This window comes from Pollicipes pollicipes, unplaced genomic scaffold, assembly GCF_011947565.3.
Source record: "Pollicipes pollicipes isolate AB1234 unplaced genomic scaffold, Ppol_2.1 Scaffold_5724;HRSCAF=6776_pilon_pilon_pilon, whole genome shotgun sequence".
Taxonomy (NCBI): domain Eukaryota; kingdom Metazoa; phylum Arthropoda; class Thecostraca; order Pollicipedomorpha; family Pollicipedidae; genus Pollicipes; species Pollicipes pollicipes.
In genome coordinates, this window is record NW_023596746.1 from 49671409 (window position 1) to 49684261 (window position 12853).

At 46.8% G+C, this 12853-nt stretch overlaps 1 protein-coding gene across 1 annotated transcript in view; it reads left to right on the forward strand.

The window, feature by feature from the left end:
* Positions 1 to 8631: 8631 nt before the first annotated feature.
* Positions 8632 to 12853, forward strand: part of S6kII (Ribosomal protein S6 kinase II) — a gene marked incomplete in the record, with an annotated part of 223434 nt that continues 219212 nt past the window's right edge. Inside the window, 2 exon segments of the mRNA XM_037225913.1 lie at positions 8632 to 8787; positions 10859 to 10900. Coding sequence (XP_037081808.1) covers positions 8719 to 8787; positions 10859 to 10900 — 111 coding nt within the window.

Here is a 12853-nt window from a genome sequence, read left to right on the forward strand (position 1 = left end):
ACGGGAGGCCTTCTGACCCGCGCAGTTGGCCCTGGATCGGCACAGGAACCCTCACTGACGCAACAACATCTCTGATTAATTATCGCATAGGCTCCAGTTTCGTGCTTTTCTGTGTTCTTCAGAGATTTTGAGGATTCCCTGCACGTAGATTGTAGATGAAATAGGGCCACACATTTGTATTATCATGGGTAGTCCATTTTCGTCTTAAAATGCTCAAGATTCAGCCAGAATTAACTGCTAATAAAAAACTGTGTGATATGGTTTTGACCATGTGCGTTCGCAAGCCATAGCAACAACAGTCTCGACGCCCCGCGTTTGAGTCTCCATAGGCTGCGTGGCGTCGGTCCTGCGGCTGTGACATTAAGCGATGGCCAGTAAGCAAACGAAAAAGATGACGCATCTTGAGGAAGATGGCTGGTGAACTAGGTAAATCGGCATGTACGTTTTGTGGTACGAAAGTAAGCTAAACACAACCTTAATCTGAAAAGTGGGGCGGGAGGGGAGGGTGGGGGGGGGGGGGGGGCTGCAGTAACACTGCTGGCCTCCACCTTTAAAAGTGTGGGGAGGCATGGCCACCCTGTTCCTACACCCCTGGTTGAGTAGGTCCCAGCTAGACACACCATGTGGGTCCCAGTTAAACATGCCCACATGGGTCCCAACTGGGCAGCTCGGGTGGGCCTCATGAGGGTCACAGTAAGGCACCACGTGGGATCCAGGTGGGCTACCTATGTGGTACCCAGTTGGACATGCCCACATGGGTCCCGACTGGGCAACCCAAGTGGGCCCCAGGTGGGTTTCAGTTTGGCCCCATATGGACCGCAGGTGGGCTGCCCATGTGGGACCCGGCTGGCTGCCCATGACATGCTCACATGAGACCAAAATGGGCACCTCAGATGGTCCCCATATGGCTGTCCATCTTGGACCCACATGGGCCCCAGTTGAATATGCTGGCTGGGAATTGACGAGGAACTTCAAAACACCATAAAATCGCCGGCCAATTTAGGATTTTTATCACCAGAAAGATCACTAGCGCATGACCTAGCATCCATTGTAAAGTCCTGATCTTCCAAGGTTATCCAAGGTCACGAAGGTCAAATTCAGCCACTAAGAAGTGGGATATCAAAATATCTAGCAATTAACTAGGAAGGCGGGAGGCATGGAGTTCGTTGCGTGCGCATCATTTCCATTTTCTATCGACACAACGACAAAATCCGGATCGGAGGGGGGAGGTCTCCCTTTGGCTGCGCCCATGACATTAACGATCGTTGAAAATAGATTCTTTCTGAGCGAAATTCTTGGATCCAGCCTCAGCCTCACATTCTGCATGCTGATGTCATTTCCGAACATTTGCTATTGTTCTCATCCTAATTTGTCTATAAGATCTTTGATAAAGTGGTGCACATTTATATCCATTCCATTTCCAGCCATTATTTAGATCAAAGAGGTCCCTACAACTGAGCTGGAATAACATATCGGTCTCAGAAGACCACTTTCTACACCCGTTTTCCCGTTTTCCGGAGGAGGGCCGTTTTCTGGACAATGAGACCACCTCTATGAATAAGGTAGTACATGTCTAGATAAATAGGCCCAATGTTATTTGGGAACCACTTAAGGGGCCCCTTTGCTGGCTCCGGAGGCCTCTGTTAAGAAATAGTAGGCCTCTATTCCGGGCTACGAAGCATTCTCTCTTTTCAGAAGGCACCATTCGTGGAACAGAAGGCACATTCCATGCATCAAATGACCGCAGTACCGGATCAGGATGCTCTGTTTTGGGACAGGCTAGGTTTGGAAGCCCCATTCGTGAATCGGAGGCATATTGCTCTAAACCAGGGGGGCCCTGTGCCAATGCCTATCCCCCCAGGGGGATAGGCATTTAGCCATAGCTCCCAACGCAGTTGTAACTGAAGTCGACCTGGCGTTATGGCGTGACTTTGGTCTAGACTGGTCTTAGTGACCGGACAGAATCTTTACGTTACGTTTAAACTGTTATGTAGAAGGAATGCCGCCATCATTATTGGCATGATGGCAGCGCTTCGCAAATTGTAAAGTGCATTTGTGAGGAACATTATGCGTATAGATAAAACAGTATTAATAGCTTTATTCCTCAAAGCAGAAAGAGGGAAATGGAGAGATAAATGTGACATTTCGGCTACATGCGTTTACGAAAAAGAATATCGGTAGCAAATTCAAATTTGTCTGCCGATTTAACTCGACGTTTCAGTTTTTTTTCTTCAAGAACAACTAGCCACAGTTTTTGCAGACCACCAACATGCAGCGGATTAAACAAGGAGCAGTTGCCTGCCATTTCTGCTGATACATCGCACATCTAACTGAGAATTAAAATGCGCGAAAAATGTATGTTTATGCAAATGAATTCAAGTTAACATGCATCACGCATAACACCTCATTTACTTCCGCAAGCCATTTCAAGTAAACAGGCATCTTGCATCACGCATCACTTTTGCATGCAAACGATTTCAATTAATCACACATCGTGTATCAAGCGTCAGACACTGATGCATGAGGGCGATTTTAGGCCAGCTTGCATAACACATCAAGACACTAGTCACGTTCAAATAATCGTTCATGATGTCTCCTGTACATTGAAGTCTGGTCGCCAACTTCTTATAAAAACAGATTCACCATTTTTCTGGTCTGGATGGTCCCGTGCAGCCTTGTTTGTGCTTGATGGTTTCAACTGAGCTCGGTTTTGGATGAAACCTTAAAAACTCAGGAAGGGAAATATGGCTTTGGTGTGTGTGGCTAGACAATACCAGGTGGGAGCGAAACAAAATCAAATAAAAGGTGTGGAAAGGAGCTAAAATTCCTGCTCTTAGGGTGTTGCTTTACACTCAAAGACGGCAATACTAAGACACTGGTACTCAGATCTGGTTCTAATAGTCTACCCCCTTCATGCCAGTTGCATTGTTACGAAACCCGCAGACATGCTCCCGTTTTTGTCCGCGCTACGGCCATCACCTACGCCGGAGCGGCGTTTAATTGTGCTGTAGAACGTCACAAAGGTTATACCCGTTTTGCGTGTAAATGCCACCACCATCGGTGCAGCCGTCTATGCCGCGCGACTCGCTATCAAATCCAGACGTGGACGTGCACACGCACGTGCACGTACGCTACTAATTTTGACGAAGATGGTGTACTGCTGTTTAGCTGAAGGAAATACAGCAGATACGACGGCCTTCGAGCGAGTGCATGCACTGCGACTTGGACTTGCTGATAGAAAAGCACAAGCAAATACTTACAACCATGTAAGCGGCTTTGCAATGCCACACGTCCAGACGGAACCAGTTTTCCCAGCTCCACGGGTTCTTAGAAGGGCCTGCGGTTTGAGGCCTGCCCTCTGTCTCCTGGACACTGGCGCCGACTGGCTATGCCGGTCTGGGGCTGCCGCTTGGGAAGTACGCCGAAAACCGGCCGGCGCGAGGGAGAGCCCGGTGTTCCCAGTACCTCGCCCCCGGCGGCAGCGGTAGCGATGTCCGCCAGAACATCCACACAGACGTAGACTAAACTAGATGCTGTATTAGACTAGATGTTGCCCATATGTTCCGATGCAATTTCATATCAAGTGTAATTGTAATAACATTGCCATGTTATATATGTGTATATATATATGCTATAGCACATTGATATAACTTCGTTATTCATAGCTCATAATCTGACGCGCACAAGGACACGTTCCCTGCGGGACGGCCGGCTGCGGTATCGTGCGTGGTGCAACGCTAGCACTCCTGACTGATGACGTCATGCTGTCATGCACGGCACGGCTCAGGTAACAACACCACCGCTGACGACCTCTCCGGAGGCTCACTCTGATAAAGGACAGAGTTGTGTCGGAAAAGTGCGGACCTGCAGTTAGCGTCCTGTTCACATTCGCATTCATTGTAAAGTTCAGGTTTCCAAAAGCAGCCTTCTCAGTTCAAGCCCACTCAATTATTTATGAATATGTAGCTGACTGTTCTCTAATTCACTGAGTTTGAACTCTATCAGGTCAATGAAAGGTCAAAACTTGGGAACCTTGACATTTACTCGTATACCTACGAAATGTAAAAAGCTAGGTATGATGTTGATCTCTGTCATTCATTCATTTGTCAAAGCCCTTTCGTCGCATCTAAAAACTAATTAAAGTTGAAGTCCAAAGGAATACGAAGAAATAAACGGGATAAGACAAGACGGGTACCAAAGGAATAAGACACGAAAGGAATAACAAAAAAAAAAAAAAAATGGACACTCTTACCAAATAAACATGGCAAAACTTATCAAAGTGATGCTCCTGACGTCCGCTTTCGTCACAGCTGCAAAAGTAACTCTCAAGGTCGAAGGTCAAAGTCACACAAATCACATACCCTGTAATTTATTCGGTCACCAAATACATGTGAAACAAAATAGGCATCATAGTAATACTCGCGGTATGTTTTTTCGTTACACCAAGAAATATGAAGATTAACGGTTGAAATCAAACCAAAAGCTGTAGCTTAGCATTTATTCGTTTCATCAAGGACCACGACAAAATATCATCATATCTATCCATCTTCATATTCATTTTAATATGTCCCTGCTCCAGGAGCTACCCCAAAACCCAAACTCCCATCAGGCAGGGACCCGTGCTGTCTTCTCCAGTACTAATGGTTTCAACAAACTTTTTTTTGAGTGGGCGATCCGATCTGATCGATATCGTGAAACAGGACGTTTTTGGACTAGTTCTTTCTGTGGTAAATATTCTGACATTTGCAAGTTGAAAACTGACCGGTAATCTTTGTATAGTATCGAGTTCTGCGTCTTTTGAACCGGCTTTTGACCTTGGGGGTGACTCTGAGAGGCCAGGACTTTTTGACAAACGGCAGTTTTTTGTGGTGAATATTTCAATGTTTGTAAGTAAAAAATCGGCCAGTATTTTTTAAACAATATGGAGTTCCTCATCTTTTGAGTCCGCCTTTGACTTTGAAGGGTGACTTTGAGAGGTCAGAACTTTTTGACGGACGCTAGTTTATTCTGTGGCAAGTATTCTGGCGTTCGCAAGTTAAAATTCTGCCGATAATTTCAGGGTCATATCGAGTTCCCCGTCCTTTGACATAGCTTTTGACCTTGAAGGTCAAACGATATTGCAAAATAATGATTATTTTTGCTGTTTTCATGCTACAATTGACCTAGAAATCATATTTGAGGGAAATCGTAACTTGTCGCTAAAAAAAATCGCTAAATAAATCGCTAATTTCACGAACATGCTCATATTGGATTTGACACGTTTCTACAGATACAAAACACCAATTCCTGACACATTTTGACGATCGAAAGACAAGAGGATGGATCGTATTAACATGCTCTCAGTATCCTCTTCTTAATGCTGAAGTTTCGTGGGTGTCCGTGAACTGTTTCAGATGTCCGTGAAGTTAACGATTTTTCAGCGATTTTTTCAGTGACTGGTTCCGGTTCCTTAAAAAATGGCTTCAAGGTCAATTGTGGCATGAGAACACAAAAATTACCCTTATTTTGCAATATTATGTGACCTTCAAGGTCAAAAGCTGAGTCAAAGGACGGGGAACACGATATCAGCAAAAAATTACCGGACGATTTTAAACTTGCAAGCGTCAGAATATTCAACACAGGAAGAACTAGCATCCGTTTAAAACTCCTGACCTCTCAAGGTCACCCTTCAAGGTGAAACGCGGGCTCAAACGACGGGGAGCTCCATAACATCCAAAAATTACCGGCTGATTTTTGACATAAAAACATTAGAACATTCATCACAGAAAGAGCTAGCGTCCGTCAGAAACTCCTGACCACTCAAGGTCCCCCTTCAATGTAAGACGCGGGCTCAAATGACGGGGAACTTCATATCACCCAAAAATTACCCGCCGACTTTTAACTTACAAAGATCAAAACATTCACCACAGAAAGAGACAGCTTTCGTCAAAATGTCCTGACCTGTCAAGGTCACCCTTCAGTGTCAAACGATGGCTCAAATGACGGGGAACTCTACATCACCCAAAAATTAACAGACGTTTTTAACTCACAAACATCAAAATATTCATCACTACAAAAGCTAGTGTCCGTAAAAAATGCTGACCTATCAAGGCCACCCTTCGATGTCAAACGCGGGCTCAAAGTACGGGAATTCCATATCACCCAAAAATTACCAGCCGATTTTTATCTCAAAGACATCAATTTAATCACCGGAGAGAGAGCTACCGTCAAAAAAGAAAAAAAGGTAAAAAGCCCTGACCTTTTAAGGTCACCCTTTAATGTCAAACGTCGGCTCAAAGGACGGGGAACGTCATATCACCCAAAAATTACCGGCCGATTTTGAACTTTAAGACATCAAAATAATCACCAGAGAAAGAGCTAGCGTCGGTCATAAAGTCCTGACCTGTGAAGCTCACCCTTCAGGGCCAAACGCGGGCTCGAAGGACGGGGAACTCCATATCACCCAACAATTATTGGTTTATCGTAGGCTTACAAACATCAGAATATTTCAAGGTGAAGACTTTTTGACGGACGCTAGCTCTTTCTATGGTGAATGTTTTCATCTTGACAAGTAAAAAATCGGCCGGTTATTTATGGGTGATATGAAGTTTCCCGTCGTTTGAGCCCGCCTTTGACCTTGAAGGGTGACCATGAGAGGTCGGGAGATTTTGACGGACGCTAGCTCTTTCTGTGGTGAATGTTTTGATATTGGTAAGGTAAATATAGGCCAGTATTTTTTGGTTGATATAGAGTCTTTTAAGCCCGTGTTTCACCTTAAAGAGTGACATTGAGAGGTCATGACTTTTTGACGGACGCTTGTCCTTTTGGTGGTGAGCATTCCTATGTTTGCAAGTTTAACATCAGTCGGTAATTTTTGGGTGATATGGAGTTCCCCGTCGGTTGAGCCCACGTTTGACCTTTAAGGGCGAGCTTGATATGTCAGGACTTTTTGACGGACGCTAGCTCTTTCTGTGGAAAGTATTTTGATGCTTGTTAGTTCAAAATTGTCCAGTAATTTTTGGACAATGTGGAGTTTCCCGTCCTTTGAGTCTGCGTTTGACTTTAAAGGGTGACCTTCAGAGGTCAGGACTTTTTGACGGACGCTAGCTCTTTCTCCGGTAATAATCTTGATGTCTTTGAGTTTAAAATCGGCTGGTCATTTTTAGGTGATTTAGAGTTTCCCGTCCTTTGAGACTGCGTTTAACCTTGAGGGGTAATCCTTAGAGGTCAGGGCTTTTTGACGAACACTAGCTCTTTCTCTGGTGATTATTTTGATATCCTTCAGTTAAAAATCAGCCGGTAAGCTTTGGGTGATATAGAGTTTCCCGTCGGTTGAACCCACGTTTGACCCTGAAGGGTGACCTTGATTGGTCAGGACTTTTTGACGGTCGCTAGCTCTTTCTGTGGAAAATGTTCCGATCTTTTTAAGTTAAAAATCGGCCGCTAATTTTTGGGTGATATGGAGTTCCCCGTCATTTGAGCCCGCGTTTGACCTTGAAGGGTGACCTTGAGAGGTCAGGGTTTTTTGACGGACGCTAGTTCTTTCTGTGGTAAATATTCTGATGACTGCAGGTTAAAAATCGGCTGGTAAGTTTTGGGTAATATGAGGTTCCCCGTCCTTTGAGCCCACGTTTGACCTTGAAGGGTGACCATGAGGTCAGGACTTTTGGACTGACGCTAGTTCTTTCTGTGTCGCGTGTTCGTCCCGAAGGGACCCTCTCTTACGTTGAAATAGGCCGTTTGCGAATTTTTTGGCGTACCAAATAACTATCCTAAGGTCCAGAATTCTTAAGACGATCTTCGGTGGAAAAACTGTCTGATAGAAATAAGGCCATGATTTGTCTATCCGCGGTAACTTTTTTGTCTCAGGATCCAGGATCCTATTTTGATGACTGAGGGCCGTTTTTGTATTTTAGGAGCCCGGTGGGTGTCCTAAAATGCCAAAAATAAACGAAGGGGCCCCACGACCTCCAGAGGGAGGCAAGGGCGAGGCATGGTTCTACCCCCCTCCCCCCCCTACCCTTCATTGGCTGCACCATTGTGCCTCTTCAAGTTTAGAGCGCAAAAATTACTACAAGGCCACTCCAGAATCAACATAAGCATGAGTAGAAGTGGAATGGCGATGGCTGCAGAAACCATTCGGACCTAGAGACGGTAGAATGAGGGTAGCTGCGGGAGGCTTAATCTCATGAGACGGGATCGTTGAAGACACCGGGCCCTCGCTCGAAGACGCTCAGGCTGGCTTTCTGGTTTTCCTTTAAGTTCGGATTAAACCCCACAGCAAGATGTACACAGAGCTGTTTAGGGTGGACCTTTCATCATTGCTGCTGGATGAGGCCTCACCAATATTATCAGCTGGTGAACCGTGTCTACAATATCCTACTACTACTGCCTCCGTGGCTCATCATGTTTGGTTTGATAGGGTAACTTAAGTATCAATTGATTTGAAAAAAAATGGGAAAAGTTGTAAAATTTTGCTGTGTTTTTAATTTTACAGTGTTTTATGGAATAATGTGACAACATGTCCGGGTAAAATACGCCACTAATATGGTCTCGCTCTGTGGCGTTGTTGCAACAGCTGTTCACTATCAACGGTCATGTGACCTACAAATTGTGAATACGGACCAACTTCTGGCAAGATCCTGTCAGCTGGAGCGGTCGTGCGTACGCGCGGGTCGGGTGAGAGGGGATTCTACGATAGATATATGCGAAAGGCGCTCTGCAGACCGGCAACTAATCATGCCACTCGCACAATTTGCTGACCCATGGAAAAAACTTCAACTGAAGGATGGTCAGTCGAAAGCAAAGGTAAGTTCGGCTTAGTAGAAGCATGAAATCGGCGTCTTTTGTTGTCCGAGATACCCATGGGGGAATTCACTCCCTGTCACGCACACAGCTATCTACCGTTTGTTTTCCTTCCCCCTTTTATACTTGGTTGACTTTGTTATCACTAAATGCTACATTGTGCTGCTGATCTATTGCCATCTTAATGTGGTCATACACTATTGCATTCAACACTGACATTGTGTTCACAAATTTGTTAAGCCGTTTTGCAAGCTGCATCGCAGATGCATGATATCACAGTCTACACCTCTTAGTGACAATTGTACACTAGTGAGATGTGTGTAATCAGACTTCTTGCATGCATTACTATTATGTTATGATGTGCTGCGTTGGGGCCTTATCAGTGTTCTCAATGCGTTCTGTTTTCAGAGGTTGAATTTAATGCTGTTTGCCATTCTATGAAAAGTTAATGACACAACCACAAATGATAATGATGCAACTACACTGCATTCATGTTATCAGTATGGCTCAAAACACTTAAGTAACACAGCGCCCCAAAAATCCTCATCAGAATCAGGAGTACTCATCAGCACATCTTAATGTGTTGATTAACATAATGATTACATGTGGTAATAGCCGAACCATTTACAATAAGATATCTACTGCTTCAAGTACATCAGAATAAGTCAGCTGCCTTCAGCTCCAGCGCAAGTTTGTAGCCTGTATTTTTTCTTGCTGTGTGGTGCTAAGCTAGCAATAGCAGAGTTTATGAATAGCATGGACACCAAATGTTTCTTTCAAATCTTTTTTTCCATGTACTATGTGCTGATTTTGCATTTTCCCCAGGTATCAAAGGGTGAATAGCAGTTTCTCTAAAGGCTCAGTTTTGTTGTCTCCTTCCTCCAGATCCCACCCTTTGCACTTAGGTCATTCACATCCACTATGTAGGCTCTGTTAACAGTTAATTTTCCAAAATCATTGAGTGAGGTCTTCAAATTGCTCCCTTATATTTTTGCTGAGAGGAAGGTATTTCATAGGATGCAGAATAGCACTGATGTAAAGTGATGCACTGATGTAAAGTGATGATTATGACATTGCTCTTGTCATTTTAGATGACAACAAAATGTTTAAAAGACTCCACTGCCACTTTTAGTAACTAATCTTTACTTGGGGCATGAAGATGCACATCCTTCATTAACATGCATGTCTGACCCTGGTACCCTGGAAAAGTGCATCTGGTGGTTCTGTGATGTCCAGCGGGGTAAACATAGGCGGATCCTGGGGGGGGGGGGGGGGGGGCACAGGGCAATGGCCCCCCAAGAACTCTGAGAGTATGCTTTGGCCCCCAAAACATTCCCAGAACTTCATAAATAAATGTTTATTGTACTTACCATCTGTTTTAACATGGATGGTGCAGTGTCAAACATTTCTTTCCATTCCATATCATTTCGGTCCTTGAATGGTGTCCCTACTAGGCACTGACGAGAGGCACCATGCACTGGACCTTGGATCCCATACCAGCCAGCTGGCGACGAATGGTTGGCCCCCCCCCCCCAAAAAAAAAAACAACTCCAGGCTAGATCTGCTCCTGAGGGTAAACATTTATTTTTATGTCATCATGAAAGCCATTTATGTTCACAGCTATTGTGATTTGCACTCTATGATATGGTACATATTTGTTTGCCTCCATAGAACAACCATGACACTTTCTTTCACTTTGCAAATCTATGCACTGCTTAAGAAGCATTGCATCCCATTCTATATGTGTTTAAATGATGCCTGTAAGATAGCTTTACCTGGTAATGGCTTCAACTCATTGACTGTGGCCCCAGTGATTTTTGGCTGGATGAGTTACATCAATTTTCCATTACTGGTCAGGCATGGTCCAGGGGCACGATTGGTGCGATCAAACAGCCTGCAGTTCTTTCCCATGGAGTGACATGTAAAGGGGGTGGGGGCAACACCCTGCCTGCACATGTAAGTGCATGTCCTGCACACTGATACCCATGGTCCTGAGTTAGGTGTCCCCGCTGTTGCGCCCGTGTCTCGTGGGGCGAAGACCGTGCGGTTAGCTCATGCCTGCGGTTGTTCACAGGGACGACCGGGTGAAGAGATGCTGGTGGACGAGCCGATCGAGGTAGGTACGCCGCCTGGCGGGGAGCCAGCACGCTCTGCGGGAGACTTAAGCTCGAGGTTTTTACATCCTGAAGTTTTAAAGTGGTGTGCTTATTTCATCGATGTATTCTGGATGGCATAGAGAACTAGACTCTTTCAGAGCAAGCCGCGATGGTTGAAAAGACTCAGGTGGTGCGGCGGCGACTCTGTAGTGGTAGCTGGCCCGGTTCGCGGATGAAACGACACTTGTCCCGGGACGTATGTGATGCAGGCGATTTGATCTCGCAACCCCAAGTGTGCGTGGACCTTGTGAACATCAGCAGGAGGAACATAGGCCATGAGCCAAATACGTTCATTCAGCTTCCCCAGCAATATTTGTGACACCGCCATGCTCAGCGACACACGTGCTGTTTGCATCTTGCAAAACAATCGACGCGGGAGATTGGATCTGCTAGGCTCGACTGAAGTGCTCAAATCCAGGTTTCCCCGGTAATGGGACACGCTCACCGAGTCTGGAAATCGGTAAGCGTGAATGATACCTCAGCAGCCCGTACTCTGTACCTTACGTACACGGCTTTACGCGCTCGAGTTGGCGTGCACTTCAACTTGCGCCATCTGAAGCGGCCATCGACCAGACCCGCCCGATCTTCATCGGCACATGGCATACGCATCAAGTGGCACACCGGACGACAAGCGGACGCACGCGCCGACGACCCCGGCGGAAATCGGCTCGTGCCGGAGCTCGTCAGCCGGCGCCAGGATCCCCGCAATAGGGGCGCGGCCGGCGACCTGCTGCATATATCGACCGCACGCGCTTGGCTAAAGGCGCCACCGGCCCGGCTGCCGCTCGCACCGTCTCGCGAGTGTCTGCGGATGGCGGCATCACTCACCCCGGTCGGTCGTCGACCCGGCACGCGGCCGGGCTCCTCGGGCTGGCTTGTGCAGCGGCGTCGAAGTCAGCGCGTCGTTGACTTTCCTCGCAGCGGTGGCCCAATGCGTACACAGCCGGGAGTCCGTTGCCTTGTCCCCGGGGGTTGTTTTGATGGTAGCCTGGAGTATGTGAGTGTGTTAGGCGACCTGCTCGCGGCGCGTCAACCGTGGAGAGAAAGGGTGGGTACAAATAGAAAATCCTCCGATTTTTTTGTTTCTGCCACTTTTTGAAACGCGCAGAGCATTCATAATGAAATGTGATTGGTTGAAGATGAACCGCTTTTTCAACTTAACCGGAAGCAATGGCGCTGATAGGCCCGTTATGGTAATTGTTTGCATAACTTGTTAACCATGAAGGACAGAATGCTGATTTTCAAGCAGCTGAGTAACACCATCTGGACGAGCATTGTGCAACCAGTTGGAGTGAGTTTCTTAGGTGAAGATCACGCCCGACTATAGGAATATTTAGGACCACCAATTGCTGTTCGCGCCCCTCGCAAAGGCCTTCCGCGGCTAGGTTCACATGATGCAAATGTTGAAGCTGAGGCCAACTTAACCCACAAAACCGGCACATCAAGAACCAGATCGCCCGCATTGCGCCTGTGGTGGTGTGGGATCATTCAAAATGGAAAGATATGAAGGCATGCTGCGGACGCGTTTACCACGTTAATGCTCCACTTATTTTGGTCGCTGAGTCATATGCTGCACCAACGTTTGTGTGTGTGTATCTCCAAGCGTCCTGACATGCTGCGCCGGAACGGCTGCGGCGGTGGTCACCACACCTGCAATGTCAAGTGTACCGGTTCGACGAGGCGGCTGTGGTGCCGGTTTGGAGCCAACCGGCGCTGGATGGCACGTGTCACTCGCCGTGCCCCGAGGGTCCACGGGAATTGAACCGTCACCGGTGCCGGCCGAGCGGCCGGGCACACGTGTCTATCGACCAGCGGAGGTGGGACCGCTGATGGAATCTGTGATCCATCGGGCGCGAGGGTGGAGTGGTGGCCCTCGGCGTGTCCGCCGGCGTGCGTTTCGCTCCGAAGAGGGC